General features: G+C 39.0%; 2 protein-coding genes across 2 annotated transcripts in view; one reads left to right on the plus strand and one right to left on the minus strand.

Annotated features, from left to right (window-relative positions):
• The window catches only part of bmpr1ab (bone morphogenetic protein receptor, type IAb), a 33,830-nt gene extending 32,061 nt beyond the window's left edge, over window positions 1-1,769 (plus strand). The window contains exons 11-13 of the mRNA XM_058405913.1: window positions 218-393; window positions 500-630; window positions 1,340-1,769. Coding sequence (XP_058261896.1) covers window positions 218-393; window positions 500-630; window positions 1,340-1,465 — 433 coding nt within the window. The 3' untranslated portion in view covers window positions 1,466-1,769. The remainder of the gene's footprint in view (window positions 1-217; window positions 394-499; window positions 631-1,339) is intronic.
• A 3,666-nt stretch (window positions 1,770-5,435) lies between these two features.
• Window positions 5,436-13,848, minus strand: mmrn2b (multimerin 2b). Its single transcript, XM_058405912.1, has 6 exons — window positions 13,556-13,848; window positions 10,815-10,937; window positions 9,853-9,956; window positions 8,948-9,038; window positions 7,292-7,721; window positions 5,436-7,182 (listed from the first exon to the last, which is right to left on the minus strand). Exons 1-6 carry the CDS (start codon window positions 13,846-13,848, stop codon window positions 5,692-5,694), a joined length of 2,532 nt encoding a protein of 843 aa, XP_058261895.1. The 3' UTR covers window positions 5,436-5,691.
• Between the last annotated feature and the right edge of the window lie 5,239 nt (window positions 13,849-19,087).

Consider the following 19,087-nt stretch of genomic DNA (forward strand, 5'->3'; position numbering starts at 1 on the left):
GATTGTGCCTAGCAGTGGGTTGGTACCCTGTCCAGGGTATCCCTTGCCTTGTGCCCTGAGTCCCCTGGGATGGACTCTAGCCTCGTGTGTTGGATGATCAGTAGAGAAAATGAATGGGTTGATATATTTGTGTTGGATATCATAAATTCTTTCTCAGTCTTTCTGATGGCTGAATGCACACTTAATGATCCATACACCTTTTACTCATTTTCCTCAGTGACACTAACGAGGTGGACGTTCCTCTGAGTACACGGATGGGAACACGGAGGTATATGGCCCCTGAGGTTTTGGACGAGACGATGAATAAGAATCAATTCCAGGCATACATCATGGCAGACATCTACAGTTATGGTCTGGTGGTTTGGGAGATGGCTCGGCGGTGTGTCACAGGAGGTCTGTTGGAATTCACAATTATTTTAACATCTCTAATATACCTAAAGATTTTAATGACTGATCCTGGCTAAAGATCAGCCCCATTTAGATTCTGTTGTTTCTGCAGGCATTGTGGAGGAGTACCAGTTACCGTACTGGGATGCAGTTCCTTCGGATCCATCTTATGAGGACATGAGGGAAGTGGTTTGTGTAAAGGGCATGCGTCCTACAGTCTCCAATCGCTGGAACAGTGACGAGGTATGTTTTTATTTTAATATTGTCATTAAAGTGCCAGTGAATGTGGAAAGTAGTAGCTCAGTGGTTGAGGTGTTGGACTACTGACTGGAAGCTTGTGAGTTTGATTCCCAGGTCCAACCAAGCTACTGCTGCTGGGTCCTTTAAAGCAAGGCTCTTAACCATCAATTGCTTAGTTGTATAAATTAGATTAATGTAAGTTGCTCTGGATAAGGGTGTCTGCTAAATGCCGTAAATGTAAATGAAGGTAAAATGTGGATTTTAAGTCGTCAGTTTCTTCATCCAGTTATACCCATCAGTGCTTGTGTACTTCTGTTTATGAAGCCGTTTATCTTAAAATTGGCTCTATAGCTTTTAAATAATCCTGTGCAATATAGAGGGATGTAATATAGTGGGATTTGTGGGACGTTTTAATTGGACATCTTTACGTCTTAAGCTAGCTAGATGAAATTTTGGCTACATTTAATCAAATCATTGAGAATATTGTGTCAACTTTAGTTGAAGGCTAGTGAAGTTAGCAGTTGTTTGCGTTATTATGCCGTTTTGCATTGTAGAAGGGCAGGTTTCTTAATTCCATCTTTCCTCGGCTAAGATGTAGATGATGAGTCTTTTTAACTATTTTATTAAGATCCTACAGAATTTTCTTCATAGTCTATAGTAGTTGCTTAATGCATATTTTGTTACATGGTCCTGTTTTTTCTTTTCCCTGCAGTGTCTCAGAGCCATGCTGAAGCTGATGTCCGAGTGCTGGGCTCATAACCCGGCCTCTCGCCTCACCGCTCTGAGAATAAAGAAGACACTTGCCAAAATGGTGGAATCACAAGACATCAAAATTTGAGAAGTAACATTACTGCACATTACACGGTGTGCTTCAGAGACAGACAGAGTTGGAAATGTGAACTCCTTTGAAACAGGAATTGAGTTCCCAAACATACATGTGAAGCAGAGTGCTACAGAGCAGAGCGCTTCTCCTTCACTGAAATCCCGCAGTGTCCCTGTAGCACCTTCTGCTGGATCGGGAGTGCCATGTCACCACCACAAAGAACTTCAGACAGACCTAGTGGGGAGGCTTTTTTTTTTTTTTTTTTACCCCCCGCTGTATCTACACACTAACTCAAAGTAGAGTGATCAAGCTGCATCCCTACTTCAACCGTCCATCCATTTTTCATTTTAACTTTAGACACTATCGGGAGAGATCTGCCAAATGAATTGCTTTCCGTGAAAGCTGCGTGTCGTGATGAGAATGGCAGCACGTGTCGACGGAGTGGAAATCCCGAAGTACAAGATCGTTTTGGAGAAGTCTCTGATTTTATCTCTGTACAGTTATGGTTCTTCCATCCCTCTGCAGATATACGCACCAAACCTGGAGGTGTTCTTCCACAAGGAACTCGAAATAACTTCTCGTAACATGGACTGTGTGCAGCACACAGATACAGGTGCGAAGGAAAGCGCATCGTTATTTTAAATGATCTCTCATATTATTATAGATAATTAAATATTATTCATCAATAATGTTATTGATATTTTAAAAAAATACTCGAAGAATTTCTTACACGTTCTATTTAAAAACAAAACACCTCTCCAGTTGATATTAATGTTAAATAATATTTGGATGATGTAATCCGTGATGATGGAGGTACAGAGGCAGGAACGCTTCGAGCTGCGAGGGGGAATTCGGAGCCGCACCATAAACATGCATGATTCATATATAAGTTTAGAAACAGCCTTGTTCGCAGGTTGTAACCACGTCCTCCCAGATTTTCCATACCATAGGACTGAAATCATTAACTGTGGGTTATGTATTCTGTCTGAATAACACGCATGGTTTGGTTGACTGTGATATAGTCCCACGTAGCCTCGCTTCATCATCCACCTTACATTTTCCATTCACATTTAAGCATCTGGCTGCAACTTTTATCCAGAGTGCAGTCGAGACGGAATACAACCGAGCGGTTTAAAGCTAAGGGCCTTTGTTCACGGACCCGATAGAGGCAGTGTTCATCATCTGAACCTAGAGCCCTGATCACTTACACCATCGATGCTTTAAACATGCTCGTAACTCACATAAACTTACGTACCAGATCGGATTCATAGGAGTTTACTTTTTTTGGTTAATGTGACTGATTACATATAGAATCTCATAAATATCAGATGGGATTAAAGAAAACAACTGCATGTGCTATTTATTCCTATCATGTCATGTTGAATGAACTATTGTGTGGGGTGGGGGAAAAAAAACGAAGATACTCATTTTAAAAGTGACATACTCGATATTATTACAGAACAGCTTAACATTAGCCTAATGTCCCGTTCTTGGTGTACAGCTAAAACAAAAACAACAAAAAAAACAGTGAAAATATCAGATCTTCTGTATAAGAATTCATCTTATTTACTGCTTTAACAAAGTATTTCAAACCTCAGAATTTAATAAAAAATCTACCAGAAAATATACAGGGTATATTAATTCCAATAGTCACCTGAATTCTGCTTAAAAAATAAAACTGCTTATTGACCGTGTGCCTATTTAGCCCGGATAATTGAATTTAAGTAACTATTGATTTTAAATGAGTTTAGTTATTCCTGCCAAAACACTTTAGTTCCACAACAACGTTACGCATCTGAGACAGGAACACAGTTTCTGGGAATGAATTTGCATTGAATGTTCAGACCTTCAGAATACAGTGTTTCCACACCACAGTGTCCGTGTGTTAACATGCATCAGGGCTTGTTTTGTGTAATTACTAAAACTCGGCTCATCTACACACCTCCCGTTCGGTCCGTCAGCGCATGACCGTTACCTTGTTCTTGATTAAGTAAATGTGTTGTAGCCAGTAGAAACTCCTCTGTATCATGAATTGACTACAGAATCTTTTTATCCTCGTCTTATATGTCCAATGTGCAAAAGAAGCTTGTGTAGAAAGTTTTTTTTTTTTTGCTGTTGTTGTTGTTTATTTTGTACTGCATCTGGGTTAAAGAAAAGGTGCCTTATGTTTACCAAGAAAAGCTGTTCTGTACACAGAATTTGTCCAATGTATCAATTTTAAAGTAAATTACAATATTTTAGTATGCAACCCTTTGTAATTCTTTTGACTGAAGGTCGTGTTTCTGCTCATATATGAATTATGAAGACCGGGTGGTTGTTAAAGTGCAGCATAAGGTAAGAAAAGGATGGACTCTTATTTAGATAAGTCTAGACAAATTTGAGGTTTCTTTAACCAAATGCGTGCCAAAAATATTACTGATGTTGGATGCGTCCCAGGACCACCGTGAGACCGTGGACTTATTTAATCGAAGCTGTTAAAAGGTTCAGTTGTGTTTTTCTGTTCAAAACTAGATAGCAAAATGCACCGTTTTAAAATACTAATATGGTAAAAAAAATAACATTTCAATATTTATAGTGTTCTAAATAATAAACCAGAGATTTAGCAACTTGTTGAGACTTTTCAACAATTAATTAAAGTCAGTGGTAGATAATATATCAGCATTAAACTATTTTTGGAGGCAAAACTGCTTCACACAGCCATTAGTGAGCTCTTTCCCTCTATGGCTGCCTTCTGTCGGCTGGTTGGTTTTACAGAAAACTCTATCAGATAGACACTTTCTGCAGTTAACCTGTCTGTTATGACCTGAGGTCCACTGCCTGGTCTAGGACGAAGGAGTTGCTCTTTAAATCGAGCCTTTTTCGGGAGGGTTTCAGCAACCTGTACAAGAAGCATCTCCTCTATTAGAAGCATCATGACCCTGATTTGTAGCAACACAGCAAGGTTAAACACTGGGATCTGTACGTGTTTTTGCCGTTTTAAAAAATGTCCACCAGGGGGCACTCGAATACAAAGACTTTAAAACATAAAAATAATGGAACCTGATCTTTTGTGCATGATATCAGGCAGTGACTCAAAGTTCCTCCTACTAGGTTTCTCGTCCTTGAGATGCTCTTTACCCCTTTTTTTGCACCAGAGTTTTCTTCACAAGCTCCACAAGAAGACATGCTTATATACTATATATACATATATATATACTTACATACTTCCTCCTGTCCCAGACCTACATAAATCATACTATGCTTCACTTCAGACAAAGATGTCAGCTAGATGCTGCTGTGAGCTACATAACACACTCGTGATGATGAATTGTAAAGCACAGACAGATTTTAGAAACATCTTTGGGACCTGAGCTGTTACTGACACCAGAGATGAAAGTCACAGGAGACTGATGGCTTTAAACGTATGGAGAATGAAAAGGATTGTTACTGCTGAGCAATATGACAATTATATTGCAATCCTATAAATAAAAACGAGAAACGGAAAGAATTTTCTAATTAGCACTTTAAAAGAACTTAAAGTTGGTAGAAACAGAATACAATGTCTAATCAGATACTTGTTACTTATTACATGGATTTATAATAGAGACAACACACCCACAATACACTGAAAAAATGCTTCATGTTAATATGTTGTGATATTTTTTACAATATCATGCCCTAGTGGTCTTGTAAAATTTGATTGAAGGGCATTATAGCATTAAACTAGCATATAGTCTGACCTATCATGTTTAATAGTCTTCCTTGGAGCAATTTTATTTTATTGAAAAATTCACAATTTTGAAAGATGATGTTCTGACACTATACACAAATATCCAGCTTGTGTTATGCAAATCTGTCAGAAAATGATTAGAATTCTCACCACATTTCTACACATTAAGGGTTTTTGTTGTTGTCTCCCTGGAAAAAAAAGCCCTTAAGGTAGAGCTGGGTACTTTCACGTAGCATCCTTTTACGAAGGTAGGAACCTTCAGATGGGTTTTTCCAAAAGAGTGTGCACCATTTAACTAGCATTAGCGCTATAGAACTGTTTGTTTTTTCTGTCCTCTTGCTAGTTTTGGAGTGTAATGAAGCTTACAAAAGAATATTCAAACAGCTCAAAGAGGTTGTAAAAATTCACTTCCAACAACAACAACGACGACAAAAAAGTCATAATCTGGAAGTTTTTCCCCAAGTATTTGAATTGAGAAATCCTTTTAGAAGTCTTGAAGCTACTTGGTATTTTTTTCCACAGATAATGGGTCTTACTTTCCCCCAATGTGTCTTTTTCTGCGCCTGGTGCTCGTCTCTCCCTTTTTCCTCATGTTTTGTCCCTTCTTTCTCTTCTTCTCCTTTGTCCTCATCATGGTCTGCACCTGGTCCAAGTTCACACCGTCAGAGGAGCTAGCCAGCTCTTCTGTGTATTGGAATAAATTCTGGAAAGTTCTCAAATGATCCTCCAGAGTTTGTTGCAAGGTTAGAACATCTCTCTGTAGTTCCACTACAGAACCATTGGGGTCAGCAGTGTAGTTGCATGGCTTCTGTTCCAGCACGCTGAGTCTGTTAGCGAGCTGCTCCACCTCCCTCCCAAGGCTCCAGAAGTCACTAACCGAGTAGTCCTCATCATCCTCCCTTTTGGAAATGTCTAGTAAAATGTCTACATGATCTTCAGCAATACTCCCCTGGTCTTTTGTGAGGTCCCATTCTGTGAATGCGACAGGGTCATCGTTGGTCATTTGAGCTTTCTCGCTGCTGCTCTTCCTTAGAGAGGTCAAGCTATTCTCATGACTATCAATCTTTTCCTGCATCAGACGCATTTTCTGTAGCAGTACAGGAATCGCAAGATCCTTCTGCTGGATGTTGGACCAGCTTGAGAACTCCATGACCTCATCTCCTAAAATCACCTCAAGAATTTCAGAATGGCGGATGGCATCCTTGAGTAAAGAAGAGAATGATGAGGAGAGACGTCTGATTTCTGCTTCCTTAACAACAAACTGGTCTTTAAGCCCAATAATCTCCTTTTGGCTGTCCAGGAGAGCAGTTTTTAACTGGTCTAAGTTGTCATTAAGAGTCTTTCTCTTGACTTGCTCAAATGCTAGTGATTCTCTCACACTCCACAAGCCTTGATGGAGATCTTCAACTTCTGGGGTCCACTGGCTAAGCCCTCTCTTTGCCTCAGCATCCTCCAGGGCATACCGGTTCTCTTTGGCAACGTTCGTAACATTAGCCACTTCAGATTCCAACCTAGCCAATGAGTCACTGATTTCTTTACAGCTGCAAATCTCACCTGTTGTGGCAAGCTCATTATTTTGGAGATGCTGATAAATATTTTCCACATCTAGTTGAATCTCTCGCAAATCTCTCTCTTGGTTACTGTGATTAGAAGCAAGCTCATTAACGGTTTTCAGCGTAGCCACTCTAGCCGCCTCCACTTCAAGCCCAATCTGTGCCAAATGAACCTCTGTGTTGTGGCTGGCATACTCCAGTCTTTCACTCAAGTTCCTCAAGCCATGGTCCAGCTTCTGGACAATATTTATCAAATGTTTGGAGTTTTCAATTAAAGGACTGAGCTCCATTGTGTTATTCAGCACTTTCATGTCCAGACTGCTGATGGCCTCCCACACAGTGGTCTCCAGTGGTGACTGGCTTTCACTGGCATTATCTAAGAGACCAGGTTCTCCCTCTGGTGTCTCCTGCAGCCTTTCATAATCAAGTCGAATTTCCTCCATGGACTTATTCAGAGACTGTAAGGTCACCTAAATGGCATGACGACAAACAAATGGAAACTCAAATACATGCTTATATTCTTGAGTTTTAATTAACACTGATCTGAAGGCTGTTTAATAGTGGGTAATAATGCGTTACCTGTATTTCCTCATGACTCATGTCAATATAGTGGTCAATTTTGCCCTTTAGACTGGTCATGTTATAAAGCAGACGTTCTTCTTGCGATTGTACTGTTTGTTCTATCCCTTTTTGTTGTGTGTCCATCTTTGTCCATATCTGCTGCATCTGTTCTAAGCTTTCCTCTAAATGTTTCTCACATTTTGCTTCATGGGCATGTCTAGTTTTGGAAATCTTCCCTTGCTCATGCCTTAGATTCTTCAGATCTGTGGACAGACCTTCCACCTCTCTGGACAAGTTCTCCAAAGTACGATTAAAGCCATCCAGCATTGGTTGAAGTTGGGCCATTACTGCTGCAAATATTTGATGAAATGCCAAGAGGTTGCTGGAATCCATTAAAGGTAGAGAGGAAGACGAAGGAGTAGTAGGAGGAGGAGGGATATCTCCACCACTGCCTAAAACAAAACACTGATATGAGTAACCTTAAATATTTCACCTACTCCTACTAGGATACATAGCCTCAGCCAGAGCTTCAGGCATATCACTGTCTGCTCAGAACCTTTATGCTGTCAAAAATAGCCATTGCTTTCTTTTAAAAAAAAGAATAAGCTTTAATAAAAGATTATTTTGCTCTGTATTGGTTTTTTTTCTCTCTGCCATCTTCAATGTATTCCTAAACATTCCTCCTCTAGTCTCAGCTTGAGACTACCTGGAGACAGGAAGAACAAGAACAGTTTGCTGAACCGGATTATCCCCATCCCTACTACCTACAGGTGAGCTCATAACTACTACAACCACCTTAATTGTTATACATTATATATTTGGTATAAAACATAACTTGCACTGGTATTGGAATCCAAAGCTTCCTTCTAACACTTATACACCGGGCTCATGGTGGACCAGCAGTCTATCCCAGGACATCCTAAAATTCAGTGCAAAATCTTAATATTTTCTGGGTGAGAAAAGGAAAATAAAATATGGGTGTATCCTGCAACGAGATCCTACCTAAAACATTAAGGAGCAGAAATATAATTTGACGGAACCAAAAATCAGAAGTTTTTTTCTTGACCTTCTTGGATTTCAGACCTGATGTGAAGGTCATGTATAGTGACGTAAATATAAATACTTAGAGTAATGAGATTTTGCTTAGAGAATATAACCAATAGAGATTATAAAGGTTTTTAACCAATTAGCATATTCCTTGAGCACCTCTCAGTTTTATATTTACACAATATGTCTACATTTCTAGCTCATGTAAAGACATTGATGGCTATACAGGAAGGTTAACTATAGTGATAACTCAAATCCACTTAGAGTTACATGAAACAGAGCTGTATTAACAGCTGAAATGTTGTAATATCTGACCTGGAAATGTTATTTTTTATAATTGTTGAAAGGTTCAAATCTTTCACATTGTTTGAAACTTGGGTTTAATAGGATTATTAAGCCTCTTTTTTGATTTCCCTTCCTACATTACTTCCTGTTCTCAGCAGAGCAGAACTCTCTCACTTTCCTGTCTGAAGTCACGTAAAGTCAATCAAAGAGCCAGACACTTTTTAGGGAATTTCTGCTGTATTTTAGAACCAGGCGTCTACAACAAGGACTGTAGTGTTAGTGATTATGGGTTATGGGCCAAAAGTGAGATCATTTACTCCCAGACCACAGTATTGAGAATACTTGCCAGAGTCAGAGTCATCAGCCTGTGAAGCGTCTGTTGGAGCTGTTTGTGGGTGTTCTTCCCTGGACTGACGTTCTCCTATCAGACTCACTGTGGATGATGGACAAGTGACACATGGGCATAATGAGCTAAATAAATGATAAAAAAAATTCATTAAAATTCAAAGAAGGGGTATTTCATCTGCAAAGGGTCAGTGTGGCTGCAAGTTTCCATCCAAGCAGAAATCATTCCACTTGTTTAAACAATCACTGTTGTTCTTTAAACTCTTAGGTGTGGTTTCAGTTTGGCTGGAATGAAAACATGCCGACATCCTGGCCCTGGCCCTGGCCCTTTCCCAGTAAAATTAAAACCTCTGACATAAACCACAGTGTTCCTTAGCCCCATTTTATACCGGTACCAACCATTGCTAATTAATGTGGCCTTTTACATCAAATGTGTGCACTGAAATGCATTTTTAATGTCCTGAGTTCTATTTCTGCTGCTTGCAACACAGAGTACATAAATAATTTCTAACTGCAAAATACACTATTCAGGCTATATTCTGCAGTCTACATGCATAATCTAAACATATCTGGTTATATTTCAGGCTGTAGGTCTACCGAAATGAGCAAAATGTAGACTTCCGAGAGGAATGTCATGCCACCAAAGCACAGAAGTGAAATTTTTTTTTGATTCATAAACATTATTTGATTACATACAGTGTTAAGGCATGTTCCAAAAATATCTTCATTATACTATAATCTTCACTTATATTCAATAATCTAGCAGAGAATCAGAGAAGTGAAGCTCTACACTCTGCCCTCCACTGTCTGGTGTAAATGTCGTGCGAAAAGCAGTGAGCTGTAGGTGTGAGTAGGTCATTGCTTGAAGTGTAAGACTGCATGATGTTTGTTAATGTGTTTACCTGTCTCCTGACAGTTGTTACCTCCATGGCCTGGGCAGCACTTCCACTGCAGTGCAGTAATAGTTTTCTGCTTCTGTCTGTATGTAGGCTGTGAGAGCTGATGCCTAAATATCAGCATACAGTTAAAGCCAAAATTTATATACATGTAGGCTAAAGACATTCAAACTCAAGTTTTCACATAAGTTTCCTGTGTAAAGTCATAAGTTCCACAAGAGGCAGATTTATTATAGGTTTTCAGTGTCGGACTAATTGCTTGAACTTAGCCATGATCCATAGCCGTTCTTATAGTTATTGGTTATTCCTCCTCACAAAACTAGTGTAACTCAGTCAGGTTTGCAAACCTCAATGCATGAGCGTGTTTTATTTCTTTCTTTAGTTCAGTTCACACATTTCTTCTATCAGATTCAAGTCATAGCTTTTGCGATGGCCGCTCCAGTACTTTCCCCTTGTTGTCTTTAAGCCATTGTGATTCAATTTCCGAGATGTGCCTTAGGATCTTTGTCCTTCTGGATATTTTCTGCCTGATGTCTTGAAGTGTTGCTTGAGTATTTATAGATAATCCTCCTCCTTCATCTATTTTCTGAAGTGCACCAGGCACTTTCCAAGAAAACACCCCCCAACATGATGCTGCCACCCCCATGCTTCACAGTTTTCATCCTGGTGATCACCAGCAAACTTTGAAGTAGGTTGCTTCTTCCTGGTGTGAAATTCTTTCTGGTTATAGTGATGTAGGACTCTCTTAAAGGTAGATATACTGTACATACTTTTGGACTTGATGCATTTGACCGACTGGAATTTTGATATAGCGAATCAAAGCTATGAAAAAACCTGGCTGTAATCAATTATTTTAAAATTCTCTGACGTGAACAAAGTAAATGTGGAGATTGAATGTCTTTAACCTGTGCACAAAAATCAAGCCTTTTTACATTAAACATAATACATTTATTTATGAATTAACTCACGTAGGTTTTTGGCAGTCAGGGTCACCATTACTGCAGGGGTTCGTTGACTTCACTACATGCTCCTCACCTCCACTGAGCTCATCCATGCTTACCAAACGATGATGAACAAATGCACACCAGTTTCTGCATGTAGAGAGAGAGAGAGAGAGAGTGCACCACAGAAGAAACAAAAAGGAGGAAAAAAAAGTTTAAAGCACAAGCAGAAAATAAGATGAGAGCTGAGATATCACAAGTTGTAAAAAAGAGCACGAATAGGTGCAATAGAAAGGCTGTGTTTCTTTTTCTTTTGGCTCTGAGACATTTCAAAAACTAAACATAAGGGTACTTTGTTCAATACCAACATAGCTGTTTTAGATTACTGATCTAGTAGTGCTGATCTACTGATTTCTATACCAACATTTATGAGGATATTGAAGTATTAATTCTAAAAGGGCAAAGTACTTACTTTCTTTAAAAGCACTAATTAACACTTTGTTTGAAATTACTCCTGTCTACTATGGTATAATGAATTGCTTGTTACAAATGCAAGGCTTAAATTGGTTTGGCTTATCACCTATCATTATCGTCTTATCATATGGCTGGACTGTCCTGTGCTTTGTGTGCTATATACTTTTATCTAGTACCATTTGCTCAAGCCACTATATCTCTCATCTCATCTCTCTTTAATCTTCACTTCACTCCTTCTTTCATCTCTCTTAGCGTTTATCAATTAATCTCTTTTTAAACACCTCGCTATTTATCTCAGAGCCTCTTTTGTGGTTCAGGTCTGCACACATACACCGGTTCATGCTGGTCCTGACTCAAATACGCTCTGCTTTTTCCTTCTACCTGCTGATGAGTGACCCCACTGCAGAACATTTCCTGTAATCACATTTTCTATTCACTGGGTGTGTGTGCGCTCTAAATGATGACAACACCTCAACTTCAGGTCACAAATGATTGAAAACATGTATTATTTCAGCCTCATTTGAACTGAATTATAGCATTTCCACATTTCATTAGTTTTGTATTGTAATTTTGACAGCACCCTCAGATATGTTTCATATTTTTTGACAGTATCTGGACACACGTTTTTGCTATTTAATACGCTTCCAGTGCATAGTGGCTCTATAGATTTATGTATGTGTAACATTGGTTTAACAAATGTAATTGATAATTGTGTCTGAATACCTTATACACTCGCTGAGCACTTAAAGAAATATTAATTAGAAATGCCTGTACAGATAATCACTCATGCATTTATCTAATCAGCCAATCATATGGCAGCAGTGCAATGTAATAAATCACACAGATACGATCCAGGACCTTCGGGTAATGTTCACATCGACCATCAGGGAATGTTTACTTGTCACAATTTGGGCCCGTTAATACCAATCAATCATCCCTTGAATGCTGCTGACTATTTCAGTATTGTTGCTGACCATGTGTAACCCTTCATGACCACAATTTACCCATCTTCTAATGGATTCTTCCAACATGATAATTCATGTTCTTCAGCAACCTTTCTAGTCACCTGATCTGGGAAACATCTTTGGGATGTAAAAGACTTGGAGAGTTGCAGCATGACAATACACCGGAAAAATTGGCAACAGAATATCAAATGAATGCTTCCACCTTTTTGATGAATCCATGCCATGAAGAATTGAGGCCTTTCTGAGAGCAAAGGGATGCTGGTATTAGTTTAGTGTTCCTAATCATGTGATCAGTGTGTGTGTGTGAATAAATGCTGAATGCTAAATGTTCATGTTTTATTTTATTTGAATAAAAGAGGTTGTTTGTGAACATGTAATAATCATGGAAAAGGTAGAGGAGCTTCCTGAATTTCTCAGGGATGATATTATACGGTAACATTCAAATACAAAAAGCTACAGAGCTTTAAACATCCCTATCAGTACAAGTGGTTAAGATATATGCAGGTGAACGTTCACTAATCATCCCAGGACAGGTGCATCATGCAAAAGGATGGTAAGAGAGAAGTCAGCAGTAATGTAAATAGAGTTGCAGGATGTCCTGAAAGTAGCAGGATCTACAGTTACATAGAGAATAAAAAGCAATGAATTGCATCTCTTTTCCTACATTCTGTGCAACAATATACTCTGGTCAGACAAAAACAATTGGAACTCTTCAGAAATACTTCATCTCCTCATGAATATATATGTTATAGTATGTATCTATAAGTGAAAAGACTTTTGAGGTGGATATTTGCACTGGAAATATTTTAAGTATCAGTGAAAATGCTTAATTACTTACATCCCCTCAGTGTATAATAGACAATTTTGGAAAATGTAAGAGGCAAGATGCATGCCTAAAACCTAACATAACATACCTGTACAACCCAGTTATTAAGAACCACTGTCAATCCTTTGAGGATTCATTTATATCACTTATTCTTTGGGAAACAAAACTGTACCCTCACAGTCACTGTTTTTCCTGAAGGATGGTGGGTCAAAATGGATATTTAAACAATAAAATATAGTGATTAATAAACCAGGACAGATTATTTGTATTTTATTCAAATATGTGAAGTAGTCCATGGTAGGAAAACGTCCAAGATAACAAACTGAGGCATTCTGCCTAGCCCTGATGTCTGTAGTTTGTTTCCCAATAACAAACTGTAGCAGTTTTAATTAAAGAATTGAGAATAAAGAATTGCATGGTTTTACTTTTAACAAGTCTCAGTGCATTGATCCAATCTTTGTTTCCTGTTTTTTTTTTATTGTTGATGTAAAGTCAGTGCTTACCCTCTGCGTGCAGGCTGGTGTGAACTCACTCTCAAGAAGGACATCGGGATCTGAGGTGTCTCCAGCTGAGTATCCTGTTGTCCAGATCTGCTGAGACGCTCATGTCCAATATGTACCGGAATGTCAGATGTACTAAAGCTGCTCTTAAGCACCGTGGTTTCGTCTTCTTCCACATCTGGATCTCTGGCTCTCAGTTCACTTAAGCAGGATGAGCATAGCAGCATGGCCAGCAGCAACATGATCACTCTAAGGTCCATCCTCCTGCCTCTTACTCGAAAACACACAGACAGCATCAGGAAAAAGGCAGCAGAAATGCTTCTTCAGTTTGTGGTTTGCTTCTGAGAACAGCCTTGAACAGTTTTTCCCTCTGTTTTTCTAGCTGTGTGCTCTTCTCTCTGAGTTCACAAAACTTTCTCAGTCCCCACCCTCTCTGCGCCCACTTCCTGTCTATCCTTCTCTCACCCCCTCCTCTCCCTTGACAGTATCACGCCCTCAGACAATTGAAGGAAAGAGACTGCCTGCTTTAAAGGGTTAAAGGTGCTGGAGCAATAAACCAGTTGTCAAATATATACTGGGCTTTGACTTGAATGGCCATACACACACACACGTTTGTGCCCTTTCTAACCTAAAGGAAAACAGTTTAAGTTTGAACTGTGTTTTTCATACTGCTATGGACCGTAGAGGCTTATTTTTCAGAATAGATTTTCAGGTGTTGTTTAACATCACAAAGTTAACCAGAGCAAAAGAGCTGAAAATGAACCATGACCAGAAGCCTGGTTTTATGTCGGTGTCCTCAGTTATAAACGAGCATGTTCACACACTGGAGGCCTTGTTCTCAGGATTGACCCCAGACCCTTTTTGCAGGCATAAACTGCTCTTTCTCAAACTGAAGAGACAACATCCCACCAGCGAAGCAGCTGTGCCAGGCTCGCCCTGTTTGGAATAGTGACAGTCTCAGGGAGAAGGGTCCTATTGTGTAGATAAGTTGAAGAAAGGCAGGCTTCAGTGTAGATTTGCAGTGTGGTGATTCTCAGAGCCACGGGTTCAGTGTCCGACTGACCGATTCTATCGTGTGCGGCTCAGCTGTGACAACAAACACATGCTGCTGGCCTCAAACCCTGTCAAAACTTCACTGTTTCCTGCACACTGATCGAGAGTTTCCTGTCTGCTGAGCTGACCCCTAGCGACCTCACATTTCAGAACCACTGTGTCATCCCTTTTTGCCATTATTTGTGTTATATCGCTGGAATGGAAAACTTGATGACATTTTAAAAATGGCTCCCAAGTGGTTCGAGGCTTTCACATTATCGTCTGAAATTGGGATGTGACCAAGTGTCTTACAGATACAGGTACACTTTTTTTAAGAACGCTTACCAAAAAGGTTCACTAAATAATTGGTTAAGACTAGATGTGTTCATCAGTAGATCCCTTGTTATGTTATGTGAGTGGGAAGTTTATTCTTCAAATATGAAGCAATGGACTTTTGAAATGGACATTTGTTTATCTGTATTCACTGCCTGGTCAAGTGATTTAAATTAGGCTACTCTTTTGTTTATATTTTGGGTAAGAAAATGCTGATCGCATGGAAATTAATCACACACAACAGTCTCTAGAGTTTACACAGAATGATGCAGGGGGGAAAAAAATATTAAAGGAGCAACAGTTCTGTGGGTTGAAATACCTTGTTGATGAGTGAGATCAGAGGAGAATGAACAGAGTGGTCTGAGCTGAGTATATAATAACTCAGATAATGAAAGTGGTTAAGTGATTGGAAGGTTGTGAGTTGAAATCCCAGAACCATCAAGCTGCCAATGCTGGACCTTTGAGCAAAGCCCTTAACCCTCAGTTGCTCAGTTGTATAAATGACATAAATGTAAGTTGCTCTGAATAAGAGCGTCTTGCAAATGCTGATTATTCTTTATAACCATGGTGAGCAGAAAAGCATCTCAGTACACACAACTCATCACACCTTGAGGCAGATGGGGTAGAACAGCAGAAGACCATATCAGGTTTCACTCCTGTCAGCTAAGAACAGAAATCATGGGCACCAGGTAACCCAGGTAACTGAACAGGTGAAAATCTGAAAAAAGTCCTTTACAATCTTCAGCTATCCAGTCGAATCTGTGCCCATTTTTTAATTTTAATTTCAGGTCAGACCTGCTCACCTACCTGTGTCCTCAAGGAGATTTCCACCCACAGAACTGTCCCTCAGTGATTTTTGTTTTCTCCACCATTCTGTGTAAACACTACAGAGTTTAGAGTTGTATGTAAAATTATCAGGAGCTCAGCACTATGTGAAATACTCAAACCAGTGTATCTGACAACCATGCCACTGTTTAAGTCAGAGATCACACTTTCTCCACATTCTGATGATTGATGTAAATATTAACTTAAGCTCTTGGCCTGTATCTGCTTTGTGATGATGCCACATGATTAATTGCCACATGACTGATAGATAACTGCAGAAATGTGCAGGTACATGTATTCCTATTAAAGTGGATGGTGAGTGTATATCAGTGGTGGGCCGTGCATTTCACACCTAGTCCTTCACCGGTGTCCTTCCTGAATTAATCCACCTCTATACCATCATTATGATGCTACGGTAATAGATACTAATCAACCGTTAAATAGCAAAGTAAAAAAAGGAATTAGGCGACAGTATTTCACACCTCAGAAGGAATAGTCCATTTTATTACAGACTGCCTTGAAAACGCATTTGTAAGGATGTCTGCAACCAAATCGATTTCTTCTCCTCTGTCAGCCATTGTGAGTTAAAATATATATTTTGTTGTTTGTGCGGTTCACTGCCTCTGACTACTCCAATTATCCAATCAAACGATGGGAAATTGCTGATGTAATCATATGCCTGATAGATGGCCCCAGTGACACCAACTCAAAACCTGATTGGTTAATGGAACAATTTCATTGCCACTTATTTTAAGCCACGGGCGCCTGCACTATTGATTCTGAAGGCCTTAAGGCAGATTTCTTTCACCCTGGCAACACATGATGTCAGCCACTGGCTGAAATATGATTGGATAAATACTCTGATCATAAATATACACTACTGGAAGCAGCGCCACCAAGAGAAAAGCTATGAAATGTAGAGAATAGACTATTGGCAATAATTTAATACATATTCATGGAAAAATATATTAAATATATTAAAATGCAAGTTAGTGATTCAGATCACTGCTGTTTAGGCCAGCAGAGAAGGCCTTGCTGGCCCTGACGGCTGACCACTGGAGAATATACAGAATAGGAAAGTTAGCACTCCCTGACAAGCATTTTCAGCTGCTGTGTAACATTGCTTGAGTGTCTCATGTCTCAGAAGAAGCCCACAGTCAGCTTCACGCTTTCAGACTTGTAACTGTTATGCAATAGGAAATAACAAGCAGTTTGCTGGGAACTGGCACCAACTAAGTCAGACAGAAATGAGGAAAAACATGAATTATGGCCACATGAAAAGAATATGGTGCCTGGGGTTTGCTAGTCATTTCCTATCCTACACATTTTCCCCTGGGAACTAAGATTTTGGTTCAGAGAGCAGAACTGCTGGTGTCAGACTGACAGACAGGGAAAATATAGTGCAGTCATATTTCTGTGAGAATTTTCAATTGTCCTGGAAAGTCGTTGGGCCTATAATTGTCCATATTGCCATGTTAAATTGTGCAGCGTTCGCTGAATTCAGTCCATTTTCACTGTGGGATTGAAACCATTCAAAGAGGTCTTGGTTAACCCTCCATAACTGTAAGAGTAAAGCTGCCCTTCACTGGCTCTGTGCTTATTTCTCAGAGATAATTAATAGAATTGCATTTGAAATATAGTCCCAAAAAGGGAAAGCTGATCTCATAACCATGAGCAGCTCTCAGGGTGCTGCAGATAATTTTGTTGACTGAAGAGTAAGAAATCATTTCTAGCAGTGTTTCACTGTCTGATATACTGACCAGTATTTCCCTCAACCTGTTTCACATAGTAGTAATTAACTTAATAATACTAATAAACTAAAAACATCACAATTACAACAATAAAAATATATAGTACTATATGTAAAGCATTTACAAATTTATTTATCTGAAATTATAACAGCTAAAATATTGCTAAAATAGAGTTTATGGTGATTATATGCAGCCAGTTAAATATTTGGGCACACATGCTAGAACAGAAGAGTTTTTCTTCATTAAAGAATTTTTTTCTGATATAATAAAGTATGAAAAGTGTAAATAATATTAAAAGATGAGGCGAGAGCTCCTTAATTACATTCATTAAAATTAAATTAAATTACATTAACGAAATGAAAAGAAAATACTTATATTATATACTTATATAGTATATAAATATACTGATATTTAGAGAGCTATTAATTTCATTATTTACTCTTGTTAAAAAGATTTCAACACCAAGCTTTTATGAAAAATAAAATATAAATATAAATGTAATCAATATATCTAATGTGCCTAACTGATACATTGAGGATTCTGTAAGTGATATATCAAGTTACATAGTAGGCACTATTAAAGTATCTCTGAACAAAAGTAAGTAAACAGTGTAATGTATAATATCGCTCACATTTCACATATCTATGGTTTAGTTGAAAATGAAAAGCGCTGTCTAATATCTGTTTATTCGCATACAAAGCCGAAGCTACATGTATTGCTAACTAAATGACGTGGTATTTTGCAGCATACAGCTGTGTCAGCAGTTTCTCTCATGTAACGAGGTGTTATGTCTGTGACGTGTTTGTAGCCACTGTAGAAGGGAGTACAAACATGTTTCATGTTTTGTCTGCTTTACTTTGTGTGTTTGATGCTATCCTATTCATGCTGTGTCTGGAGGTAATGGTAGCCAGCTGGCCGACTGGGAGCCCAGCGTTGAGTCTGGAAAAGGAGAGAGATCCCATCTGCTGTCATCAGGGCTCACTACATCTTACGGCCTCGAGAGACTGCCTCTGTCTCCACCCTGTCTCTCAATTCCACCCACTCACCCATTATCAACCAGTCAGCTTTGAGCAAGAGGGTGGATGTTATAGCAGTCGTTCAGCAATACACAGCACACCGGGTAAAAAAAAAATTTGCTGTGTAGTCATATCCTATCCCGGGATAAAAACAGAGTGATTCAGCTGTTTTTGGTGGTCAGGGTTTTTAGTCATGGCTGCATTTCATCATTTTCCTTTAGTGAGGAAAAAAAAACCCTGTGAGAATAATAATCGAATAGTCTCAGTATGTAAAGTATAATCACTATGAATAATAAAAAACCTTTACTCTCAAGCAGCTAAGAATCAGTTTGGATCTGCTGAGATTGTAGGTCACAGTACATGAAGCACTACAAATGTAACAGGCAGAACGATGTACAGGAAATGACCTGTATATAATGTAAAAAAATGCTGATGTTGAAAACTGTAGTGTAAAAGCGCCTGCTTCAGATCATTCTATTTCATTCATGATCAATATATTTGACGTGGGTGTGTATGTGTATGTGTGTGTGCTGCAGCATCCAGCAGATTCTGTCTGCTTGCCTGCTCTCTCTCTCCCT

The sequence above is a fragment of the Hemibagrus wyckioides genome, linkage group LG13 (genome assembly GCF_019097595.1).
Source record: "Hemibagrus wyckioides isolate EC202008001 linkage group LG13, SWU_Hwy_1.0, whole genome shotgun sequence".
Classification (NCBI taxonomy): Eukaryota; Metazoa; Chordata; class Actinopteri; order Siluriformes; family Bagridae; genus Hemibagrus; species Hemibagrus wyckioides.

Coding starts and splice junctions, on each gene's coding strand:
- mmrn2b (XM_058405912.1), bottom strand. CDS start 13,848: ATGCTGTCTGTGTGTTTTCGAGTAAGAGGCAGGAGGATGGACCTTAGA. Junction 7,722..8,947: donor GATGACTCTGACTCTGGCAA/GTATTCTCAATA, acceptor TGTTTTAGGCAG/TGGTGGAGATATCCCTCCTC. Junction 7,183..7,291: donor TGAGTCATGAGGAAATACAG/GTAACGCATTAT, acceptor CATGCCATTTAG/GTGACCTTACAGTCTCTGAA.